General features: G+C 46.8%; 1 protein-coding gene across 1 annotated transcript in view; it reads right to left on the bottom strand.

Annotated features, from left to right (window-relative positions):
* Positions 1 to 473: 473 nt before the first annotated feature.
* LOC144093464 (uncharacterized) overlaps positions 474 to 26,149 on the bottom strand; it is a 142,151-nt gene continuing 116,475 nt past the window's right edge. Inside the window, exons 2-3 of the mRNA XM_077626866.1 lie at positions 21,137 to 21,514; positions 474 to 2,091 (exon numbers count right to left, since the gene is read on the bottom strand). Of these exons, the coding sequence (XP_077482992.1) occupies positions 21,183 to 21,514 (332 nt within the window). The 3' untranslated portion in view covers positions 474 to 2,091; positions 21,137 to 21,182. The remainder of the gene's footprint in view (positions 2,092 to 21,136; positions 21,515 to 26,149) is intronic.

Raw genomic sequence — 26,149 nt, 5'->3', positions numbered from 1 at the left:
TTCTCGGCGTCCGAATCGTGTCCTCTTCGCGACCTAAGCAACATATGCGCGTTTTTTCATCTACAAGAGACGTAAGGTGCGCGAGGGCACAATACGCGGCCCTGCCATACCTCTGGCAGCGCGCGTGGAAACATGAGGAGTGTGATACAAACGACACATCTGGCGCACAAGACCAGGACAGCAGCATTTTGCATGCTACATTACTTGAAGGGAGTTATCTAGCTACATGCCGAGCTCTTCAACACCCCGCTGCCTCTTGGCCGAAGCGTCTTTAACTACAATTCCTTCGTTCCTTATCGATGAAGGGACAGAAAGAGGTGACGGTTTTTTTTTTATCTAAAGATGGAGCACGAATCAGTCACGAATACGTGGCCAATTTATCCTCTAACTTTTGCGCTTCTCTGTATTACGGATTTTTAGCAAGAAAAACACAAATCAATGCTTTTCTCAAGCAACATTTTTTTTTATTATTGTGACTAGACAAAGAAAACATGAGACTCTCGAACTTTCGAAGTTTAGAGTCTACAGGAGGACTGATGAGAGTAATTTTGATTGAACTTACATCTAACGCGTTGTTGGCAGCCGAATGAGACGTGGGCTGCGGTATCAATTTCGCTCTGATAATCGCCCGTTTGCGATTTCGCCTGCACGGGTTTACCGGTGTGTCACACAATCGGGGCCTTGGGACTGGGTGTTGAGTTCTTTAGCACGTAGCGCAACAAGCAGAAGAGGAAAAAAAGCAGACGACGGCGACGGGAACGGGCAGGAGGGGGGGGAGGGGGAGGGTAAGGGAGGCGCACGTTATTGCGTTTATGTACTACATCGGGTACTCTGCGTGAGCAAACTAGCACTGGCTCGCGAACAATCCTGCACAGCAATGTGAAAGCTTGAGGCAAAGAAGCAGCCAAAAAATAGAGAAAAAGGTTTAGAAAGAGAAGTTGAAGGGGGATGGGCGCTCAACTGTTATCGCGTGAGAGCTTTATCTTGTGTTTCCTCGTATCAAGGAACCACGAGGCAGAGGCATCGAGCTGGAATGCGACAACAATGGTAGTGAAACATAAAAAAGACAGAAAAAAATTAAACAAACGAAATTGAGGGTGTTTAGAAGAGCTCGAAGCTGTCCTTGCGCGACCCTCGTTGCCTGTGGACTAGGATGACCATCGATCAGCACACGCTCATCAAATCGATGTCCAATTCAGTGCCGCCGTTGCTTCGGGGTGCCAATCAAAAGTGGAATTCGCAAAATTTGTTTTCCGTTTCCTCCTTCCTCTTATTTTATTTCTCTTTGTCGACAGCTGTCGGCGCAACGAAGTGCTCCCATTATAAAAATTAGATGGGCGAGAACGCAGGAAAGCACGCTTTGAAACGCAATCACTCGGTGTACTGGGTTCCGGCCTGTCGCGCCTAAATACGAAAGTATTTACTTAACGGAGAGGCGTGTTAGACGAATGCGGTACTGAGCAGTGAACGGGAGGCCTCAAAAGTGACGACGAGGGGGCAGACTCCTGGGTTTAACAACGATAGGGCTCCAGAAAAGGTAGTTCTGGGCTAACCATGCCTTAACCACGAACCATATCTTGCTTTTTTTTTTGCGCAACAACAACATGACACGCACGGCTCAGGATGGGAAGGTAGAGAAATAGAGAGAGATAGAGAGAGGAGGTTTCCTTCGACGCAGGTTGAGAACACTGATTGATTGTTGACGCCTATAGACGACAGTGATAGCTGGGCCACCCTAGAGTTCTGTTGATATGAACGATATAAGATATTGTGGGTGCCGACGGCTTGGACATAAACCTGAGGGAAAAAAAAAGAAAAACGACTGCGTACTATGCGAGGCTTCGCGGAAAGCTGTACACAAGTCAGAACAGTTTTTCTGCACCGTTAGTTCGAATGCAGTGTATTTGATAAGTCGTTACAAGGTTGCAACAGAAACACGCGTTTTTTTTTCTCTCTTCCTGTAGTGCTTCGACACGCACGAAAACACAGAAAGGAAGGTCTGGAATGTGTTGGGACATTTTTTTCTCCGCTGTCCTTTGGTGTCGAGACGAAATCAGTGGACTCTGCAATCTTCTGTGCGGTTCCGGGCACCTGCGGTAAAGAAAAAGGGACAAATCTAACAAATGCATGTTGTCAAAATTTCAGATTTAAAAACACAATATTGTACGGTACTACTCAGCACATTCGCGAAACACTGCCACGAAGTCCTGAACCCGCGGCATTCATGTTAACAGACCAGCGTCTCAAGTAGTATATCAATGCCTCTCAGATTACCCGCTTTTCAACGGGAGCCTCTACGGCGTCGCCTCGTTCATCGGTCATCTGCAATGTGGCCAGCTTCGGTGGGCAGCCGCATTAGTCTCCACTGAATCTGACACGGTGCAGTTCGACAGCACCCAACCTGACCAGCTTTAGTTGGGATAGGCAGAAAAGCTCGTGAGCGGAGAAGGGCAGGGGAGAGGTGCAGGAAAGGGTTCGATTCGCCGTTTTCCAGTGAGATATCAGCCACCTACAATACAGTGGGTCGAGGACGCTGCTGAGGACAGTTCTGAGGAATCACGCCCTTATATAACAAGCATTTCGTGCTTGACACCAAGGTTGAGATAAAATAACAATTTTAATCTAATTCTGTTTCATTTTTGTGCCTTGTCCCCATCGTCTTCGGTTCAAGCGGTGTCACTTCTCTGTCATCATGAGAATTCGTGGTCGAATTAAATCGAATAAGAGTCACCATATTCAGTAGAGTAGTCACAGTAGCAGTTGCTGAGGTGGAGAGCAGCCACCGTTGGACCTCAGTTCCCGTACACCCCACTGTAATCACCACCCGCAACATTAGCAGCAGGGCCACCACCACCATCACCATAACCATCACTATTGGACAGTGGCATCAAATTCTGTCCCTTCTTTGTTCTCTTGAGAGGAAAAGGTGCTTACAAGAACGAGGGATAAATTTCTCGAGTAGAGCGTTACTAGACAATCGAGGAAAAGGAGCAAGAACACGTTTATTGTCCACTCTGTTTTTATTCTTGCTGCGGTCCACAGGAAAGTTATGCGGGGGAGAGGAGAAAGGATAAAGGAGAGGATCAAAAGGCTGCCCCGTTTTGAAGCGAAAAGCTCCACTATGCTAAGGAAAACAGTCTTTGGGTATGCAGCACAACGACCTTGAACGACCTTCAGTTCAACCAAAGGTAGCCGTGTATGACCATATGTGGTACAGAGTCGATCACACTTGTCTAGAGCTCTCGAGAGGCGCCGTCCGGTGGAAATAAGGTGACATTCTAAAACAGGTATTGACTTTATCTGATAATCTTGCGCTGGAGAGCAGCCGAATACACGTGAACCGCACAGGCATCAGCGCCTTAACGCCAGCAAAGCACCTGCGAAAAGATTTAACTTCATTTACTCCGCAGCACACCGCCCGAGCGCTCTAGACCCATGACCTTGGCCCATGACCTTTAGTTGGCCTTTGAACTTTGAGATTGGGTGACCTTTGGGTTGAACTTTAACCTTTCACCTTAAGAACATTCGATGGGCTGATGTGAAGCCACGTGATGACATCCGATGGAGGTGTCGTAAGACCACGACCACGTGGCGTCGTAGCCACGTGGTTGTGTGGGTGTACATAGAACGGCTGTCGCAAGCGTGTAGCGGAGCCGCCATGGACGAGCCTCAGACGCTTAGCAAGCATGCTTGCTTTTCGCTGAATTCCAGGGTTAGCCGAGTTAAGCCACTGCCAATTTTTTGTGTTAGGGCATGGATGCAGCTGAAGAAATGCTGGTGGTCAACGATTTCATTAAGTTTTCTATAGCGGCTGCAACTCAGGTTTTCGGACAAACTTTTTAAAGAGGTTTGTAATTGTTGCGCCCGATCAGCAGCAAAAAATGACTCAATTCGAGGTAGTCCCACTGACGCTGGCCTGAATAAGACTCGGAGCGGACGGAAACGTTTTATTGACAAGCTCGAAGGGAGACTTCGTGCAGGTTTAACTACAAGCGTGGTAGTATTGAGGGCCAAAGGTTCACCAAAAATAAAAGGGCAATACTTGTGTTAACCCTTGTGACGAACATTCGACTGTGTAATCCACAAGGGTCACGCTAAATCAGTAAGGTTAGTGTAAGGGAACCGCTTGAGAAATTAGTTAGATGGTAAGCAGGGTGAACATAACTTGGCCATAGTCTCATTTGCTTCGACTATGCCACCATTGAAACTCGGACTGCCGAAATAAGGCACGCTGTACCAGCTTGGGTATAGTCGTAACAAAAGCGGTCCCTCGAGTCACAGGTTTTCTTGTTTTAAAACTACCGCTCGAAGTACTTTTATGATACTTAACCTAAAAAAAAATTCTACGTGTTCATATATTCGTTATAGCATACTTCTTTCAATATTTTTTTGCCGATACCATCGCTAGGTTGTGAGTTACCGTCGTTTTTCGCAGCCACACGCATCCTATAGAACACTATGTGTGAACGAAATGCTAAAATAGAAGTTTCGCTTTATTTCTGCACTGGGTTATTAACCGCCTAATCAATTTCCTGCACACCTGCAATGCCGTCATTCTTCTGCTTATACAGGCCCAGGCGTGGCCTCACCTCAGGACCTATAGGTGCTAGGCTACGTGACGTGACGAAAGACACAGGAGTGGGAACTTGATCAATATGCTTCGAAAATTAGGAATATAACCACTGCACCCACGAAACCACTCCCAGTTACTAGCAGCGGTCTACTCTACCGGAGCATGAATACATGCATGCCTGTATTTTTCATAAGCTTCTTGCTGAACATTTCGGCTGTCTCCGCTCCTTTTTGATCGGGAATTCATCGAAGCTACTTTTTAAATGAAGTCCTTTCCGAGACTATCTATATAGGTCGATGCGCAGCTAGGCATGCAAATAGAATGCATTAAGGGCATGACTGGGCGGTGTCTGACGAACTGTTTCCTAGGCGACATTCGGGCGTTGGACTGGACGAATGTGTTTTTCTTTCGCTGGTGTCTCTGTTTTTCAGGGCAGTGAGGTGAAAATGAAGTATTAGAATATGCAAATTACCCCTTGGTTTTTGTATGTTTGTGTGTTTTGCCTTGATTTATGCACGTCGTGAACCACTCTGCTCCCGTCACAGCAGGGAAGGAAGTGATAAAAACTCACGCTTTCGCATCAATAAAATTCCCAGGCATGTCTGAATTCCTCGTGACATTGACTAGCTGCGTAGACGTTGGAAGCTTCTAGCGTGCTGGCTGCTGTCGGAAACCTGTTCTCCTCGAGCCACATGAACGCGTTAGTGTTCAAAACGGGAGAATAAGCGCCGCTAGCTGCGCGAACTTTCGCTTATGAAAGTCTGTGAACGAAGGCCAAAGGGGGCCAACAATATGAATGTAAAAATAAAAAGAGTTTGTTGGCGGTCACGTAGGGCCGACCGACATTCAACTTAAACTTTGAAACAGCTGTTTCAGACAGGTTTGAAGCAACGTGAGTTCACCTGAAAGAGCATCACAGCAGCATTTAAAATGCACATTAAGGTGCCTGTTTACGTGCCAGAAAGTAAATGTAAATTTAGGGCCACTCATTAGTGTGGCGAAACAAGTGGAAACCAATAAATTATATCTCTGATTGTCCAAAACTGTCCTTCTACTGTGCCTTCAGTCCAAAGGTCTGGCTGCTAGAAGAGAAGCGTTGACATGTGCAGGAACTGCAAACTGAAATTACTTGACCAAAATCTGTAGGTGAGTGAAAAGTTGAAAAAAAAAATCCCGCTTTTGGAAAAAGTATCCTTGTTTCCTGAGATTATAATCAAAAGCACGAAGAGCGAAGTTCTATAAGTCAATACGAAATATCAGTGTTTTATTTGTTATGTAATGAATGAGTTCAGGAAATTTCGCTTGTCAGTCGTTCATGTTGAAGCAGACAGCACGAAGAAACAGAACACCAGGGAACAGTACCCTCATCTCATTAATGGTTACCTAATGACCAAGCAAGGAAGGAAGGAAGGAAGGAAGGAAGGAAGGGAGGGAGGGAGGGAGGGAGGGAGGGAGGGAGAGAGGGAGGGAGGGAGGAAGAGAGGAAGGGAGGAAGGGATGAATGAATGAAGGAAGGAAGGAAGGAAGGAAGGAAGGGAGGAAGAGAGGGAGGAACAGGAAAGCAAGCAATCAAACACACAAATAAAGAAACAAACAAAAACGCCGGGACGTTCACATTTGCTAAGCCAGCTCACCGTACTGAGAAAGCCTACGGATTGGCTGAAGCGGGAAATCATTCAATAGAGAGGCCGGGAAAACAACGTGCGCAGTTCACGCGTATGTCAGTGCAGCCTCCGTATTGTTGACTGACTTCTTAACTGTGCTGACCACATTTAAAGTGTTGTGACAGCCGAAACGACTTCGATTGTTCCCATCTTTCAAGTGTGCTGACCACTTCTTACGAGCGATCACTGCGGAGGCATTCACTTCGATCGTGACCAGTTATATGTGCTGACAACTTCTCAAGTGCAGCAAATACTGGGACACAAACTTCAATCGTGACCCCTCTTGCATGTTCTGACTGGTTATAAGGGAAGAAACTTCGGCACTTAATGAGAGGCGTCAAAGAGCAGCTGTTCGCAGGCCTCGTGCGCAGCCCACCATCTACAGTTGCTGCATTTCTTTCGGAAGCCACAACGATGGAGAAGGTCCTGCAACAGCGTTGCGCCAGTTACGACCGGCCCGTGCATGCTGCTGCAGTCACATCATCGTTTGCCACCATCGGACAGCATCCTGATGATTTGCGGGAACTTATTCGCACAATCGTGCGTGAGGAGCTTCACAAATTTTGTAGCCCGTCGCAGCCTGCGCTCGGTTCCATCTCCGCTCTTGTACGAGAGGAGGTGCAACAGGCGTTCCGGGGCCCTGTTCCTGTGGTCGACGTACCACCTCTGCCTGGGGACTACCACCGTCCGACGTACGCCGAAGTTGCAAGGCGTCCGGCTCCCGCTTCGCCGCCACCAATTCACGCCACGCCTCAAGCCCCGCGGCCCTCTGTGCAACCGGTGCAGTACTTCGAGGATCGTCGAGCACCCCTCCGAAAGGCCGACGTTTGGCGTACACCTAACCGACGACCGCTCTGTTTTCACTGCGGAGAGCCAGGTCATCTTTATCGAAATTGTTATTACCGACGCATCGGCATCCAAGGCTTCCGCACCGACTCACCGAGACCCCGTCAAGGTGAACGACCCCCTGAAATTGAAGAATTCCTTGCGGACCAGCGCAATCCATCCCGAGCGCAGCGGCAGTCGCGCTCACCCTCACCGAGGCGCTCTTACTCAGCACCTCCACCAAATTGTCACGGAGTTCTCACGGAGAGACGCTTCAACAGCTGGAGTCGGCAAGAGGAGACGGTAATGGCGGCCGATCCGCGATAGCACGATCGCAACCTCATCGTCTTCGCGGACAGCTTGCGCCACCTGGCAACACTAGGTGGCATTATCATGATCACATCCTCCGGAGGTATACACCGCGCACACAACCGCATCAGTTGAAATGAACTCACGACTGTACTGACTAAGAAGGCAACCACTTCGATCGCGACAGATATTAGTACATGGTTAGCTTCACTTCACTTGTTTTCACAGCCTATAGTGTTCTTGCTGAGGTTGTAGTTGTACTTCAGTAATGCGAAAGAAAGGAAACAGATTAAGTCTGCAAAATGCAGCTGGCAGATGGCTATGACATCGCATATATCTTGCAGGCAGAACTCCAGTAATTTCGGGGTCTTAAATACGAAAAATAAAATACCTAATCAAAATTTTCGGCCCTTTCATGTGTGGTGCCAGAAAAATAAGGCAATAAAAAGATTAGCTATAATTGCTTTAATTACGGCGAGCCAGCACTGCACTAAGAAATGAAGCGAATGAGAGCCGGGAGAAGAACGCAGCAACAGAATAGATAGAGAGAATAACAACTGTGTTGGGGGTGCGAACGGGGGCACAAGAATCGGAGAAAAGAAGAGAAGGATCACGTTGAGAAAAACGGGGGTGAAAGAGTCGCGAAGTCCCAGAGGGACACATGGAACTTACTTCCGGGCAAATTCGTACGGCCAATTTGGACCGCGGTTAATGAGACGAACCGGGCTCGCACGCAGAGTCGGCCCGCATTTCGCGCCTCAGTAAACTGTGGGCCAGTGGAGCTCGCATAAGCCGGGCGGCGAATCTTCGTGACAGGGACATCCGGAGCAGTGACCGCATGAATCATCTCCGTGGCAACTTGGTACTGCACTTTTGCTTTTTCTCTTCTCTACTGAAACTCGGTCTCAGGCCAGTTCTTGTTCCTGAGGAGAACACAATGATTCTATTTCAATTCTGTTTTTCTCATACTCTTCACCACCCTTCATCATTCCAGTTGATGCCACGCCTTCACTAACGCTGGGGCAAGTAGTCGGTGAGACTGAAAATAAAAATTAATTTAATTGAGAGCCGGAAACGAGGCAGGGTGATAAGCGGCTAGTGTTGGACTTTAGGCATAACGCGTACCTTTTTTTTTATTTGGTTTGAAAACCAGCTGAGGTGTTTTGGCGCGGGAATTGTGCCGGAAAATAAAATAGATGTGTTACAACTGTGTTCTAGTTTTGTTCGTGCAGGTGACATTAGGGTCGGAAAACGAAGGAGAAAAGCTGGTCAAATAAGGAGAATGCAGTTGTTATGTTAGCCACGACTTCACTCGTTATCTTCGAAAGCTAACACGAGAATTTTCTTGAAGTAAGTGATGTTTCGAAGCAGCTTAACTTGTCAGGCGACAAGAGCACACAAGAAATTGGTGCTGTAGGAAGACGAAATAAACGAAGAAAGTAATCTACTACGAAATACAAAGGAAGTGAAATTGTACGAACAAGAGCGATAGCGGCGCGAGGCTCACTATTAAAATAACATGGAAGTCTATTGAACAAGGGCGTTCGAGAAGTCGCATTACACATGAAATAAGTTCACTTCCCTTAGCTGGACACCGCTCATATTTACCGAATTTATCTGTTCAGATGTTGCACCTGCGTTCCTAACTTTTCTGTCTTGCTGGAATGGTTTTACCAGTCAAGACAACAGATGTTACAGATGTTACAGCAAAAAAAAAAAAAAACGATATCTTCACGAACATGCGTTTTTTTGCATCTTCTCTGCATTGTATGACAGTGTAGGTTCTCGTTCATGTTGTTTGTGGTGTCTCATTCAAGGTTTCAAGACATGCTCTCGTTATTAGCCATTTTTTTGTGAGAACTATTTTTGTAACATTGCAAAAAATTTATATTAGTGGTGTGACAGATTCTTACATGCCAGACCAACATTGGGGAGTGGGGTACGAAGCACTTAGGAGGACACCAGAGTACTTTAGACTATCTGGGGTTCTATGCGGTCAACCCAAATCCAAGCTTTTGTACAGTCGACAGCAAAAATTTACAGGACACGGGTGAGCGAAGTACTATTTATTTCGACACCGTTACCCAAGCTAACCGCCTGAAATATTTCTAAATAGGATGAGTCCTAGATGGTCTATCCGCTGGCATCAACACCAGGTGCTGGCTCACGAGGTAGAACTACAGGAAATTTGTTCCCGAGAACATGCGTACCAGTTATTTATGCTGTCGACTGCGCATTCTTGCATCCCACCCCCACCGTTATGCGGTCGTCGCGGCCGGGATTGAACACATGTACTCAGTTTCAGCAGCTCAACGCCATAGTCTCAGAGTCATCGACTCGGCTCATTAAAGAACTTTTATTTTACTGTTCTACCTGCCTTACCTGTCAAGTATGTACCGACGTGACAAAATTAGACTAAGTGCTTGTTCGTAAAAGTGGATAGATGCTGCATTCGGATAATACGCACAGGCGTGCCATATAGTGGACAGACCATACGAACGGGAAATGTACTAGTGTTCTTTACCGCCGTGAGTACTAATATGCTCCCGGCGCGAGCAAATACAGGAACACCGGACTGAGCTCGGCAGAGCTATAGGCAGAGCGGCATGCCGACGCTATCTGAAGGCAAGCGCATGTAGTCGATATATGCGCAATGCGCCCTCCCTAACACGCTGGTCTGCTCGCCCACGAACTTCAGTCAGGCACGGCTTTTCCACAGAAAAAAACAAACAAACCGTCGCCGTTAGTGTCTCACCACTTTGGCACACGCCTTTGCATTGTTTCATTTGAAGCAGTTCTGCTTCTATATACTGACAGTTCCTTTTTATAAAAAAAAAGAACTTATGAGCGTGCTCAATAATGTTGTTGCTCTATTAAGTGTGTTTGAAGCAAGAAATGTTTTTCCGGATGACCTCTTTTCTGTAATTTGAAAGAAACTGAGTCCAAATTGCGGCACCATAGAGCGCATTTAATGAAATGTTGTGACTATAAAGAAAATGTGTATTTCCGGAAGGAGTGATTTCGTAAATGGAATTGGGCTGCATTGGCATAGCTTTCCGGCTACTAGTTTGATCTCTGAATTGCCACGCTGAGGCTCATTTGCAGTATAGCGCTAATTTCATGATTGTCCATATCGCCGTCAGAAGGGGCGACGGCAGTCTTTGGTTACAAGTATCGAAAAAAGTGAATTGGAGTGGTCCTAATAGTCCTAGCAATATAAAAGCTCCAGTTCTTGCACGAGAAGTTTCTCTTCATGTTGGCAGAACACCCCGGATACGCAGTGACTGTGTAGTCGGGATACTGCGGTCGTGCGTCATACGGTTAATTTGTCCCCCTAGTAGAAATAATTCCAGTGTTCCTTGGCACAGCACTTTTCGCATGAGAGAGTCGGACTGAAGGAGCACTGCAGAGGTGTTTTGTGAGGCGCAGGGAAAGTTATTTTGTTATTGTAACTCAACCTTGGCATAATTTTATATGGGCAAACATTTTAATATCACACTTTTAAAATTTTGCGTACCGCCGTCAGAACGTTTAACACGAACGCTCGACAGTGTGGCTTGGAGTGACGACAGCGCCGTGAAGCGCTGGCCACGGGAGCCGAGACAGTAGGGGCTGTTAGAATATGGCGTGCGACAGCTCGCGCGTCTTTCGAGTTTGACCTCAAAGCAGCCGCTTTAAAGTAATAAAGATACGGAAAAGCAGAGCAAACGCGGGTTCGTGATGTTTGAAAAGGTTAGATAACAAATCAATCTGATGATTAGAGTTGTTCAGGTTGCTCTTGATTTCTTTATTACCGGACAGCACGCATCGCAGTGTTCTCGCAGGTCCCTTATCAAAACGGTCTACAGACTGTTTATAGACTTCTATAGACTCTGTTGCCTTCTTATAAATATTTAATTACTTTTTCTATTCATAGTTTTTCTATAGACAAAGGTCTACTAAAAGTGTATGGCCATAAATCTTTTGATTTTCTTTAGACTGTCGATAGGATTTGCATGCCTATCGACTAGTCTATATGATTTGTCTGTAAAATGTCTATCGACATAATAGGCAGAAGTTTGTAGACAGTTTATAGACTGCCAAAAGGTATTGTAAGGGGTGTGTCCGGCTTCACGCTTTGTCGACGCTGATCGGCAGAGCATACATTTTGGCATGTGGGGGCAAGGGAGCTACGCGTTTCCTGAGCAAGAAAAAAGGTGCCGCCACCATCTGGAAGACGTTGAAGTAACGAGTGTTAGCTGTTTGGTTTACTAGAATTGATATGAATGAGAATAAATTGAGGTACACCAATGGAAATAATAATAATAATAATTGGTTTTTGGGGGAAAGGAAATGGCGCAGTATCTGTCTCATATATCGTTGGACACCTGAACCGCGCCGCAAGGGAAGGGATAAGGAGGGAGTGAAAGAAGAAAGGAAGAATGAGGTGCCGTAGTGGAGGGCTCCGGAATAATTTCGACCACCTGGGGATCTTTAACGTGCACTGACATCGCACAGCACACGGGCGCCTTAGCGTTTTTCCTCCATAAAAACGCAGCCGCCGCGGTCGGGTTCGAACCCGGGAACTCCGGATCAGTAGTCGAGCGCCCTAACCACTGAGCCACCGCGGCGGGGTCAATGGAAATACGAATTTGACATCTTGCATTTATAAGTGAGGTTATCAATCACCGATTGGTTAGATCAGTGAGGTCACCAATCAATCAGCAATTCGATATACTAATGACGTCACCCATCAATCCCCAATTGGGTTGCTATACCGATTTACTATGGGGGTCGCCATCTTGAATTCCTCGGACTTAGAAAATTTAACGCCGAAGGGAGGTGGTAGTAGATCCCAATAAATAAAAAAAAACGTGATGAGTAAGAGCTAACGCTCTTAAAACTACGAACCCACGTTTGCTCTGCATATTTTTATTTTATTCAAGCGGCAGCTTTGAAGCCAAACACGAAGAGCACGCGAGCGGTCGCACGCCATGTCGGATTGCTGAGATAAGAAAAATAATAATAATAATAATTGGTTTTTTGGGGAAAGGAAATGGCGCAGTATCTGTCTCATATATCGTTGGACACCTGAACCGCGCCATAAAGGAAGGGATAAAGGAGGGAGTGAAAGAAGGGAAGAATTAGATGTGCCGTAGTGGAGGGCTCCGGAATAATTTCGACCACCTGGGGATCTTTAACGTGCACTGACATCGCACAGCACACGGGCGCCTTAGCGTTTTTCCTCCATAAAAACGCAGCCGCCGCGGTCGGGTTCGAACCCGGGAACTCCGGATCAGTAGTCGAGCGCCCTAACCACTGAGCCACCGCGGCGGGTATAAGAAAAATGCCACATGTTTTCTGCGCGCGTTTGAGACTGCAGCCAGGTGCGAAACGCGGCAAAACAGGCCCCCCAAGAGCGCGCACTCTCTCCGTCGGGTGACACGCAGGTGAAAGACAATTCAAATCGAATTGTGGTACGGTTATCGTCAGCCGCCGCAGACATGCCGAGAGCAGTCTCGGCTCCAGCAGCTAACGCTTCGCGGTGCTGGAAATGGAATCCGGTTGTTGAGGAAAGGAAATAAAAAAAAAAGGAAAGGAGCACATAATATGCCGGGTGTCCCAGCTAACTTGCGCCAAGGGTTAATAATAATAATAATAATTGGTTTTTTGGGGAAAGGAAATGGCGCAGTATCTGTCTCATATATCTTTGGACACCTGAACCGCACCGTAAGAGGAGGGATAAAGGAGGGAGTGAAGGAAGAAAGGAAGAATAGGTGCCGTAGTGGAGGGCTCCGGAATAATTTCGACCACCTGGGGATCTTTAACGTGCACTGACATCGCACAGCACACGGGCGCCTTAGCGTTCTGCCTCCATAAAAACGCAGCCGCCGCGGTCGGGTTCGAACCCGGGAACTCCGGATCAGTAGTCGAGCGCCCTAACCACTGAGCCACCGCGGCGGGGCACAAGTGTTAAAAATAAATTATTAGAGACAGGCGAGTGAAACCAGTTGCATATTAGTGACAGCCATCTTGCGCACCACTGGCACATTTTTGTTTCGCAATTAATTAATAGTTTACTTAAGTTTAAGTATATACATTAATAAATGTTGACTTTAGAGAACAAATTGCATTTGAAGAGTTGTGGAGCACCTTCAGTAACCCCCATTCCATTATTTACGATAAGGAAACTCTCACGTGTGTATTCTTTGCTCAGGGCCAAAGAAAGCCGGAAAATACAAAATAAACCACGTGACTAACGCACTTGCGCGCCAAAATCGTGCTGCTCTCAAGCGTGGCTTGAGCAAACTAAATCGCCTGCAGCCTTGACTCGATGGCCTCGCACCAGCGGCAGGCCGATATGTTGGCTATGGTTTCTCGTCTGCGTCAGCCAGTGGCACACATGACGGTGCGAGTTGCCGCTGCAAACATATCGGCCTGCCGCTACTGCGGGGCCGTCGAGTCAAGGCTGCAGGTGATTTCGTTTGCTTTCGTTCGCGCTGTCGCGTCTGACGCGGTGAGGCGCGCGTTGTGACGTCACGTGCTTCGATGGAGAACCGCCACGGCGAAATCGCGAGTTTGCGGCCAATAAAGCTTAATCTTTAAAAACAACACCGTATTCGCTGGAAGCGCCTTTGTTCATTCCGGACCATCGAGCTGGCGTGGCGGAGCTACAAGGAGCTATGTTTAGGAGAAGTTATCGAGTTGATGGGAGAGTTGTGCTCTTTAAAACAGTTTTGATTTTCTCACGTGAGTAAAACGCATGTCCGCTCTTGATGCTTGAGAATGTCGCACATAGCATGTTTGTGATCTGTTGTAAACAGTCGAAAAAGGCAGTAAAGAAAAAAAAAGCTTGCTTGGCGGAGTGGTTAGCGTGCTCGTCTCGCACTCCCGGAGGCCCTGGCTCGATTGCCCAACTCGACCTGTTTCCTTCTCGGTTTTATTTATTACTGCTTCTGGGATTTTTCACTCACGGCCAACGCCAACGCCGACGACACTGCCTTTTCTGCGACACGGGGTCCTTAACGCTGTCGCGTTAGAACAGGAGGAGACACATGTGCGAGAAGTTGCCCGGCGGAGCGTGCGCTGCTCGCAATTCATAAAGTCACTGGAACGGGAAAAGTACCGCATTCGTTTTCACTCGCCGCCGCGCCGGCCGGCCAGCGCGCGCGCGTTCCCGATTCGTTCTCCGCGGTGACGCGGTCATTCCCCGCTATAAATGGTCCGCTCGCTTCTTTCTCGCGGCCACCGGCACACAGATAATCCGGAGCATTACGTAGCACTTGCTCTTACGGGCAGAGATAAGGGTGCACAGCAAGCGGCGCTGGACTAAAAATGGAGGCTGGTTGCTGTACTTTTCCCGTTCCAGTGACTTTAGCAATTCACAGCAAAAGGGGGCACACGCAGCGGCAAGCAATGACGTGTCGCTGCGTTCGCCCTCCGTCCTTATCTTGTATCACTGCGGTCTGGCTTCGTCACCCATGGGCAGACGTGCCTGATCGCTGCTTGGCGCGAGGTTCTTGCAATAAGAGACGGAAGGGCCGCGTTATCAGAAAGTTTGCCTGCTGTGCTCGAGCTGTAGGGAAAAGCGCGTCTGCGCAAGCGAGCATAGTGCAACGGTGCCTCTCGCCAGCCCGCCAGTGCGCCGGCGCTCCCTGCTCGTCGCTAGGCCTAGCCTGTCTTTCATCGAAGGCGCACGCAGCGGACGGAGCTTCGGGACTGGCCAGCGCTTAGAATGTGGTATGTAGTCCGTACTACTCTCGTTACTGCTTTGCTGTCAGCGCAATCATTTCACAACAAAATAATGATACGGTTGATTTCAAGAAGTGATGCTAGCGACTGAACATGCCAGGCGAGCCGCACTGGTCGAAGCTGCTAGCGGCTGTGGGCAGAAATTTGTTTATATCGCAGTTCTAACTATTGCCAGCGGCTCAGTAGTCGTCAAAGATGCTCGAAAATGATTTATATTAGACATAACTGTATGCATGTCAGGGTTCATTATTTACGTCAACAACAAATTTTACTCTTCATTGACACGGGCGGCTGGGGAAGGATCGTGGGTCTAACGGTACGAAGTAGTCAAATCGCATATGCGAGGCGCGTATGAAATTGCATCGTACATCGTTTATGTCTATTAGGGACAATCCAATTAAGAGATATAGCGCCCTGTAGACCGGAAGCAGTTCGCAGCTCGTTTTAGCGAAGGCGTAACATGTGCTTCTGCTCAAGCACCTGGTCCAGTATGGCGCCTGTCGGAATGAAGTGTGGACATGTGGGAGCCTTTAGTTGCCCGGTGTATCTGAGAATGAATAAGCTGTATGCATGCTACGAAGAGTTCTTCTTACCCACATGCATTTGATAGAAAAGATGGGGCGGATTTTCGTGTATCCAGCATCTTTGCAAGCCTCTTTCCTGATCCTTACGGCGAGGTTACATTGTGTGTAGGCGCTTGGCACGAAGGCAGTTAGCGGCTTACTCGGGGCATCGGTTGCGACGGTGACGTTAATACCGCGATGGTCGACAGTAAAACGTTAATCAGTGAAGATTTCTAGTAGCTGAAGTCTGCACAGCTAACTGCATAAGCTGCTTGAGGCCTGAACATGGTAAATAATGTCTGACGTGTAGAGGAGGTGGAGGTGAAGACTAATGAGATAGTTTTAACCGTTTAACTCCCAGGCGGTAGCTCTACTCGTCATTGAGCGTTGTACGAACGTAGTTAATGACGATTCACTTCCGTCCAGCCCGATACTGTTTAGCAGTTGCTGCCAAAGAGGAGGTAGGTTCTAATTAAGTGGCAGTTTGGCCTTGTTGGGAGCTCTATCATGACGTACAAAATGGCGCTCGTGTGTGTGTTCCTCGTACTTGTGAGCTGTAGCGCTATATTGTATGTCGAAGTAGGTTCGTTTATCGGTTTCAGTTTCTTTTTTTTAATTCTAGAGGGCGGATTAGTCCCTGAATGTGCGCAACTATTCCGGCGATATTGGTTAAAAAAATATTGGCGATCAATGCGATTGATTCGGCGGAGTATGCGTTATCATTAGTGTTCCCTCGGCCGGAGCAGTTGCTGTCAGTGACAGGATCAGACCGTGCTAGCGGGTGGCGCGGTCCAGTCTGTCGATCACCGTGTCACACTTCCATACCTCCCCTCCACTCTCCTAGTCCAATTCAGCAATCACAGTGTGACGCGCTGTAGCCCCTCTCCACTCTTCCCCAGCCGCCACCGGTCGCCTCCAACCCTCCTTTTTCTCCCCTCACCCGTCCCTCCTCCGAAAGTGGCGAGGACTTTTCTCTTTCCACTTTAACACCTACCAACCGAGGCATCAGTCACACGGATGGATTATTTTTACGACATAGGTGTTTTAATGCAGACGCATTAGAATGACAGCTCGCTTGAAAGCATGGAGAAAAAAAAAAACCCTTCCCTCCTTCATGCTTGAAAGCGTTGAATGATACTAGTGTGGGTACGACACTCCTCCCAAGCGAGCTGTTTTTTTTTCAGAAGTTCGGAAAGTGTCGATGATGAAGGCATCGTATTTGCCTCCGAGAGTGTGTGACATATCTGAATCGGGAATGGACTCCGATGACGATCAAGACGACGGTTATGCGTGTTTGACACAAAGCGCGTCGAAAGTGAGAGTGGAGTGTATACGACAGACAAGCGCTACTTCCAGCTGAAGTTTAGTCGAACAATTTGTCGAAATATAACATCTAGGAAAAATGAAACCAAAAAGTCTGCTTACAACACAGAACCACAAAAACAGATTGTTGTCACACGTTTAGTGCTCGATAGCCAATTTCTTTCCGAAGAGGCAGCTGACGGCGCACTTACACAGTCACTGCCTTCAATCTGTCCGTGAAGGGGGTGGCTGTCAGTAACCCCAATTCCCGAAAAAGAAATCTCTATCTGCATATATATTTCGACCTATCTTTCGAATGAAGCCTAGTTGAAGTAGCACTTCTCTTTCGTCTTTACTCGTTCTTGTTTTTCTGCATGTGTCATGTCAAACAAGGTTTGCCAACTAGTCCGGACCCTTACCTTACTGAACAATAATTAGTCTGTAGAAAAGTCCCACAGACTGCGAAAAAGCAGCAGCAAACACGGAGATGCGTTTTGTGCACACATTTCGAATATCCCGGAAAGACGACACGCAAGGAAACGAAGATGCGAAGACTTCCAAGTAGGACTCTGCAACACGTTGCCGAGACATATACTACACAAAAGTTGACCTCTGAACTTATCAACCTTGCTTGAGCTAGCACGGAGCAAGGTCTGGGAACCTGATAGTTTGTTACGATGTGTCTGTTCAAATCAATACTGCACATTCCAGAGCCCGTGACCTCATGATTATTGTATTCATTGCAGTCAGTACTCATTCTCCCGGAATATATTCGACCACGGCGGTCGCATTTCGATGGAGGTGAAATTCTAGACGCCCGGGTACTGTGGAATGTCAGTGCACGTTTAAGAATCCCAGGTGGTAGAAATTTCCGAAGCCGTTCACTACGGCGTACCTCATAGCCTCAGTCGCTTTGGGACGTTAAACCCCTATAAACCAAACCAAACCAAACCACTAGCAATTTTTTTGTTAACAGCAATATGAAACCACCAGGACACTATATTTGCACAATCAGAACGACATGAGAAAAATTATAGATAAATAAACAAAACTTAGAAATTTTGTACGCACCTTCCGAAACGATCTTGGGAGTTGAAGGATTAAGAGGCCAGGGAAAAAAATATTGAAGTTTTGCGCCAACGTTTTGTTGGATCATCAGGCGGACAAACGCCAACTTCGCGATACTGTTCTCTAATGACGATACCCGACCTTGATCAGTGGCTCGAACGTTACTGCGTCACCATTGGTCACATGGATCGTTATAACGAACTTTTATTTGGTTATTTCTTTACGAGAAACTAACGACGAATGCCCAAGCAGGAGTAGAATGTTTAAATAATGTACAAGTAACATAGAAGAATGGAATAGAAAACACAAGTGCACAAACAACCTAAAGCTACAACAGCAAAGAAAACATAGGTACGCTACTTGAACGCTGTAAACAAACGTCTAACATCGAATGAACAATTTTTACGTCCTAAGGTGACACCCGGTTCAGTACAATGTAGCGTTCTTCTGAGTTTTTTTTTTTCTGACATCATTGTTGGTAGTTCCCGAGTGATGCCGGGAGGTTGACAGCTAGCAAGCGATCTAAGGCTGGCGTTCTGCATCCCAGGCGATGCTAACCAATGAAGCAGATGCCGGAGGACAAATCGGCAAAGGTATTTCTGAAAAATACTGAAAAGGAAATTCTGGCGCTGTATTTTGCAATGGGATATGGCGGCCGTGGTGGTGGTTGTGGCGGTGACGTTAAGGCTATTTCACTATCCGTTTATTTGCCTCTTTGTCAACGGGAGCGGTCGCCTGTTACGTCATGGCTAAAAGCCTTCAAGCAGCGTCTTTCGCCGGCTGTGGTACCAAAGGTTGTGCTGACCAATCGGAGCGATAGAGAACGGGAGGTGTTGTGGGCAAAGTAATCTTTGCAAAATATTGCCCGTTCACCACAGGGTGCTCTGTAGCGGAAAGGTCGGGATCCCTCTCGACCACTTGAGGGTATTCTAGCACGTCGAAATCGCGCCATACGAGCGGGCTCTCATTTCGTCTCAATCAGAATGCCGCCCACGGACCCCGGGGGTCGTACTGCAATTTCGTGACCGGCAGCTACTCGTTTCAGCCATTCAGCTACCGTGATAAGGTTAGGAAAGAACGAAATATAATAGTCTTAATAGACTGCTCTGCGACAGTCGACCACTTTTTAAAAGTATCGCGCGAGACTCGACTGCTGCTGCGCTGGAAGGCGAAGGAGAGGAGAAAGCATGCGAGGGCAAGGGCATGCCCACAATTCCTGCTGCAGAGTCACTGCAAGCTTTCTTGTTTTGTCGCTGCTGGAGTAGGCGTCCCCTGCTAGGCTGTTCTGATTAGTGCGAAGCAACCGCTGCCCATCATCGGCTGTAATCCGTCCGAGCCTCAAGAAGATGCGACCAATTGTTTTTATCCGCTGCATACAGCTCAGGTGATACTGAAAAGAGCACACATTTGCGAAAAACACCTGAACATGCCCAATAAGCAAAATTGCTATCGCTACTTACGAAAAAACTAATTCTAGAGGTTCCTCGATATCGGTGCAATAATTTAGTTAAAACAAACCTCCCGAGACGCTACCCGCAAACGCAACCGGGGCCTACCCTGGTACTTAGAGCGTTACGTGTTTTCACCAATCCAGGACCACAAACACGCAGCAGATAGCACACGAAAAAAAATAATGAAACGCTCTCAGAAGGCTGCCGTAAAGCGTGCTTCGCGGGGGTTGCTTCGCACGAATTAGAACAGCCGAGAAGACGACGCTCGCTCCAGCAGCATGATCGGTGCGCGTCTGGTTCCCTCTCCCTGTTCCCGCTCTGCTTCGCGTCGGCACCGTTGTAGCGTGCAGTCGGCGCTAATACGACTATCAGCAACGAATGAAACGCGAGCAAGATAACTCGCGTGGCAACACAAAAACACCGTGTTTGCTCCTTGAGAGGAAATACAAGTGAGGTTGATTAAACTTCTGGATAAGAGTCGTCGCGCTTTCGAAGTTAAAATAACCTGAGCTAGTATTGAGCTTCCCATGGCTAAGAAGAGCGAAGTTGTAGGCCAGTTGGTGAGACATAAAGAATGAAACCACAACAGACAGTTGTTGCCGTCTGCCTCCGTCCTGTGTCTGTTGCGGTTTTAGTCGCCACTACTAAGAGCTTCTTATTAAAGCGCAAGCTTTACTAGGCTATGTCGACGGGGATCGTGTCCGCAAAATGTGTCGGCAGCAGTCGTGGGCAACTCGGAAGAGGTAGCGTCAAACGAGTGGATCTAATCGAAATGGGATAATGTGAGGATGCTGCCAAAAAAAAAAAAAATGTTCGAAAGCGGATGAATAGTTAATTAGAACCAAAAATGCCCAAAAAGTGGGCGGGGCCAGAGCAGAAGTGGCGCCAAATTTGGAAATGACGGAAGTTTGGGACCAGGTTACCGCAACTGTGGGCGGAGCCAGCGCGTGGCGCCAAAATTGAAAGTCTGAATTAATCGAAATCTAATCAATAATGAGTTATTATAGAAAGTGCCAAGAGTGAATTAATGTGAAATAAGGTGATTAGATTGTGAATAAAGGTGAATTAATGTGATTTAAATGTGAATTAATGGTACGTTAAGATTAATAAGGGAGAATTAAGGTGAATTAAATGTGAATTAATTATGAATTAAGATTAATTAATGCGATTTAAAAGTGAGTTAGTGATACATAAGATAAATTAAGGGTGATTTAAAGTGAATTAAAAGGGAATTAATTGCAAATTATTGTGAATTGAAATGAGGTAAGGTGATTTAATTGTGAATAAAGTGGTTAATTAAGGAACTGATTAATTTGTGAAGTGAATTAAGCAGATAATTAAGGAATAAACACGGAATTTACGATGAATTGAGGATGAAATGAGTATGGAACGCGGAATTAACGATGAAACGAGGATATAATCAGAGCAATCGACAACAAATCAATGAAGTGAACGAGAAAACAACCATGGCGGAAAATTTGAAAGGCGACCAGTGCCGAGGAAGGCGTCAACGCTTTCGCATTCTTCCAATGCGGGTAGCCGCACTGATCTCTAATTTTTTTTCCTGTTTGTGTCGCAGTTGTATTGTTCGCGTTTCATTTCATGCTTATAGCACGTGGATCGCGCTCGCAGCTGCATGGTGTTACTCGCCTGGCTTGAGATGGAGAGAGAGGGAGCCCCCGGGCGCGGCGGAGGCTCAGCAGATGTTGAGGCACTGGATGGGGTGCAGCTTGCGCTGGCTCATGCAGCGGCTCAGACACTCGGACTCTCCTCGCTTGGGCAGGCTGAGCGCCGACGAGCCGCCGCGGGGCTCGTCCGGGTCCGCCGGCCGCCGCGCCGCGCCGCCGAAGCCGCCGGCCGCCTGGGACAGCGCCGCGTCTGACGCGCTCACCGAGGCCGCGGCGGCCGCGCCCCGGGGCCACGAGTAGGGCATCTTGTCGGGCAGCACGAGCGGGAAGAGCAGGTTGAACAGGCGGCCCACCTCCTCCACAGCCACCTCCGGGTTGTACTCGGACGACACGCCGGCCGCTGCGAACATAACACGCAAGAGGTGTGCTATACTAAATAGTCAACACAGAGGGACTAACACAACGAAGTGACTGACGCTTCTAGAAATGCAAACCTAAGTAGACTGGAGCACGAATCCATTTGTACGGACGGATTGAAGCGATACTAAAGAATAAAAACCCTGCACAGTGATTGATCACTTATCAAGAGTGAGTCAGAGGCATACTTATTTCTTTCTTGCAAGTGGTCTTCCTTTTGACGCGTGACATTTTTTTAATGCCTCTTGAAGGTCGGCACACAAGTAAGAATAAATTTTGTTCTTGAATAGGAACTGAATGCTCCTGCTTTTAATACTCGCAACCTTACCTTTTGATGTAGGTCTTGTTACGCGAACGCCACCATTGAACATTCGTCTTTTTGTGTTCGGCTCTAATGAGCAAATAGCCTGATTAATCTTTGTATGTTAAAGGTACTGCAAAGTGCATGCTGAGTAATGATACACATGTAAGTTTCGCTACACTGTAAAAGCGCAAATTCATGTGCGCGTTCGAATACAGACCGGTAGTACCTTTCGAGCATTCTCAGGTACGGTCAAAGAAGCGAGGAAAGCATGGCAGCGGCTCCTGCACCGGCAAAATTGCAGCAGCAACCATCCGCAGGACCCTTTAAGATCATCAGTTGGTCCAGTGTGACGTATACTTCAGAAGGCGACGCAGGCCGCATCGGTAGCAACATTGTTCCCAACAAACTGAACTCGAAAGACGGAGCGCGGAGCGAGTCAATAGAGTTAACATTGCAGGAAGAATCAAGGCTGTGGGCCACAAACATCAATTTCCGCCTTGCCTACACGACGGGCTGATCGCGATCACCTCCAGCATCGGGGAAAATAGTAAAAAGCGGCAGAGTGTTTTTCGAGCGCGACCAAAACAACCGGATTCCGAAAGCGGAAATTGGGATACCTGGCACGGAGTTCGAATTTTCTCCGAGTGGTCTAGCGCACCCGAGAGCGGCAGCACGAAGAGATAGCTGTTGTTATTGCTGTTACGTCCTTGGTGGTCGTTCCAGGGCGTCAACTTAAACAACAGGCTGTCAAGTATAAAAAGGGCGTATTTACGAAAGAAATCAAATTTACGGTGATTGTTGGGAATTGCATGGTTATGGGGATGACATGGACTGCATTGAATCGGACGAGAGAAAAGACAACAACAAGAACAATTCTTTGTTGTCACGTGTGTGTGTACTATATGTGTGCGATTTTCATAATTTTTTCGTGGCCTATTTTGATATCCGGTCCATTGTTCTGATGAGATGAATGTTTTCTTTATTTACTTCGTGCATTTGTAATGAGGCATTATATTTCGTGTCTAACGTTTACGTCGCACATCCAGAATACACCACTCTACTGCTAGCTTTTATGTAAAGTCAGAACTCACAGCCAAAGAAGGAAACATAGAGAACATGCAGAATGTTGTAGCATTTAGTTCAGCACTTAAGGGCACCTCACGTGCTACACGTGGCACGATCATATAGCTTCCAGTATGTCATCAGGGCTAAGAGCAAAGAGGAAGGGGAAAAGAATGGAAAATTCCTGCGCAGAAAAAAATCAGTTTGTTGCAAAGCTCTGGAGGGCTCTTCGAAGTAGTAAGGAAACGGTCACCAGAAGTCTACTCATCGCGTAACTGTTCCGCAGTTCACTCCATCAAGATAAATGTATCTGCGAGACATGCCAGTTACGGAAGTTGGTAAAGGAAGCGCTTTTTTTCTTTTTTTTCAGGTTCGACTTCGTTCACCTTCGTACCGTATATATTATGTAGTTGGATACAGAACTAGAGTACCTCTTCTATGAAGTAATACAAAAGTATAATCACCAAATTCATCAGCACAATTACGAGAGCATCGTGCAAAGAATTACCTCAGTGTCGCCAGGCGAATCAGCAGACCATTGGTTAAAGCTGCGGAGCTGCTAAGGCTTAGCACAACGCCCACGCCCTTCTCTATGCCCTGCCCATTTTCTCCCCAGAGGATAAAAGAAGAAGTAGTTGAGCGTTAATTCCCCCAAAGTGTGTGTTAATTATGAAGGACAGGACGTTAATTAAATCGCCACTTCACGGTATGTAGCAGTCTCATACCTGAAATAAGAAACGAGGTGGGCCATGCGCCCGAATTTAAATCAGGTGGCCAAAGCAGCGCGGTCGTGGCGACAATTGTGGAGCGATAAAGAAGGCCTTGCGCGATAAACGAATGCGGTCGTGAAAAAAAAAAAGCTAAAAATGTCCATTGCGGCTGCGAGTGACAGCAAGAGAAGGAAGGGCCGAACAAACCGACTAATGAAGTCCGCTGTGATAAATCTAGACTCTCTGTGAAGCCTACGGAAGCACTCTGAGTGCAAAGGCGAAACTAATTTGACACGACAACTTAGCTGAAAGGTGGAACAAAGGCAGCAGCAGCCACAGCAGCAGCAGCACGAAGCCCTAATTACAGAACTAAGCCTTTTTGTTTGATTCTCGTTTCGATGTATTTTGTTGCTTTCCCCTCGTGGGTCCTTTCTTGCAGAGTAGCCCGTGAAATGAGTTGTATGCTTGGCTGCAGCTTTCTGTGGACACAACGTGCCCCACAATAACGTTGGTTTTCCCTGCGCCTCAGTCAATACTTCCGTGCGTTGTGGGGAAACGTGCATGCGGGAGTAAACGAAGACGTCGCCGTTAAACAACGCACTACTCGAAGCATGTCCTCGTTGCGCTGTGTTAGCTAGATGCTAGGATTATGAGCGTAGCTGAGTTATACTGTGCAACGCCTCTAAATTTATATCGGAAATAACGGTTAATTTTCCTTGACTATGAGAACTTTTGATGTTTTGTAATATAATGGTGCTCAAATTGATCCACAAAATATCGAATGCTTTCAAAGAACACTTTAAATGCTTTTTCACGCAAGAAAATGACAGGCTTTCATGTTTCACTGCGCCTTTACCTCCTATTCCTGATGCCGTTATTAACAAACACGGTATATCAAACATGCTTTTGAAACTTGATCTGAGGAAGTCATGCGGGCCGGGTAACATTCCTAAATATTTTTTGCATAGATATGCCGAGTGGATCGCTAAATACTTGTATGTTTTGCTCGCAAGGTCACCGAACTAGGGCCAGATTCTGAGCGACCGGTGAACCGCCATGATTAAACACCTCTTCATAAAAGTGGGAAGAAAGATTCTGTTCAAAACTACAGTCCCATATCACTAACTGCGACGACTTGCAAAACTCTTAGAATATATAGCTTGTAGCCTGATATCTGTATTTCTGAAAAAAAGAAAGGATATTTTCACAAAATACCAACACATTTTCAGAAAAGATTTTACCTCATCCACTCAACTAGTTGAAACGGTGCATGGCTTGGCCACTTCAATAAATCAAGGAAAACAGACAGATGAAATATTCATGCACATTTCGAAAACATTCGATAAGGTTTGACGCATTTACAAGTTAGATAATGTATATAAATTTGATAAGTTAGTAAAATGGATTTCTGCGTATCTTGCCAATAAAAAAACAATGCATGACATTTAATAACCACTGTTCTGACGTTCGCCAGAATTTCGATACTTGGTACGCTCATTTGCCTGCTATCTACAAATAACATTGTATATGATGTTTCTGTTAAAGTCGCACTTTATAGGGATGATTATATGATTTATAGTGAAATTCATAGCACAACTTATCAATATCTGTTGAATAAGGCTCTTAAAGATATTACCGCTAGGTGTGAATCTTGGCAAATGTGAATTAACTTTGTAAAAGAAAGACGTTTCTATAACAATCACACTAAAAAGAAATCATTTGAAATTTGGTTGCCCTGTTAACGGCATAAATCTCCCTGAACTGAACGCTTATAGATAACTCGCACTGTGGATCCCCAGTGACCTCAGCTGGATTGAACATACAGACCGTGCAACTGTTACTGCCAGCTTCAAAGCTGTCACGAAGGTGCGCTCTAAAGCTTTCTACCCCTTCAATTTGTCTTCTTGCCTATAATCAATTCGTTCCTTTTCTCTCAATTATGTTTCCATTATATGGGACTCCTATACTAAAGCTAACCTTAATAATATGTATAACGAGGCTGATGGAGTCGAATTCTTTCATCTGCTTCCTTGCTTCCCGGAGCTTATGTACACTGGCACGGGAACCACACCAATGCCATCGAACTTGATCTGTGCGAAGCACTTATCACCTATTCGCTTTATTGCGGTTACTGTACACGTGTGATGTCTGACGTAAACCGCAGTCTATCGTAAACGGTGCGCGACACTCTGAACCGGTCTTGCATGAAGTGCTTCGTAAAGGAGGCATTGGCCCCGACAGTGGACGGTTGTTCTGGCACACGATGTCGCCTAACTATATGCATGTTTTCAAGCGTCGCCTCGTGTTCCGGATTTGTTTCGAGGGCGTCCCTTTGTCGGGCGGCCTCGCGCAACCGTTGAAGGCGCATCGTACGGTTCGCTGCGTATATCTTCGGCGTTAGGGGGCTGCGCGCTGACGTCTTCTTTCGTTGAGTTCCTCTTCTGTCGGTGGTTATCGCATACGAGGCCCCGTATAGTTTTTTTGTTATTATTTTGACTGCGATGGGGTGTTTTGGCTCTATAGCTCTTCTTCCACTGGCCAC

The sequence above is a fragment of the Amblyomma americanum genome, chromosome 6 (assembly GCF_052857255.1).
Source record: "Amblyomma americanum isolate KBUSLIRL-KWMA chromosome 6, ASM5285725v1, whole genome shotgun sequence".
In the NCBI taxonomy this organism is placed as follows: domain Eukaryota; kingdom Metazoa; phylum Arthropoda; class Arachnida; order Ixodida; family Ixodidae; genus Amblyomma; species Amblyomma americanum.
Note: the sequence above shows the minus strand (reverse complement) of the source record. Positions and strands in the feature narration are given on the sequence as shown.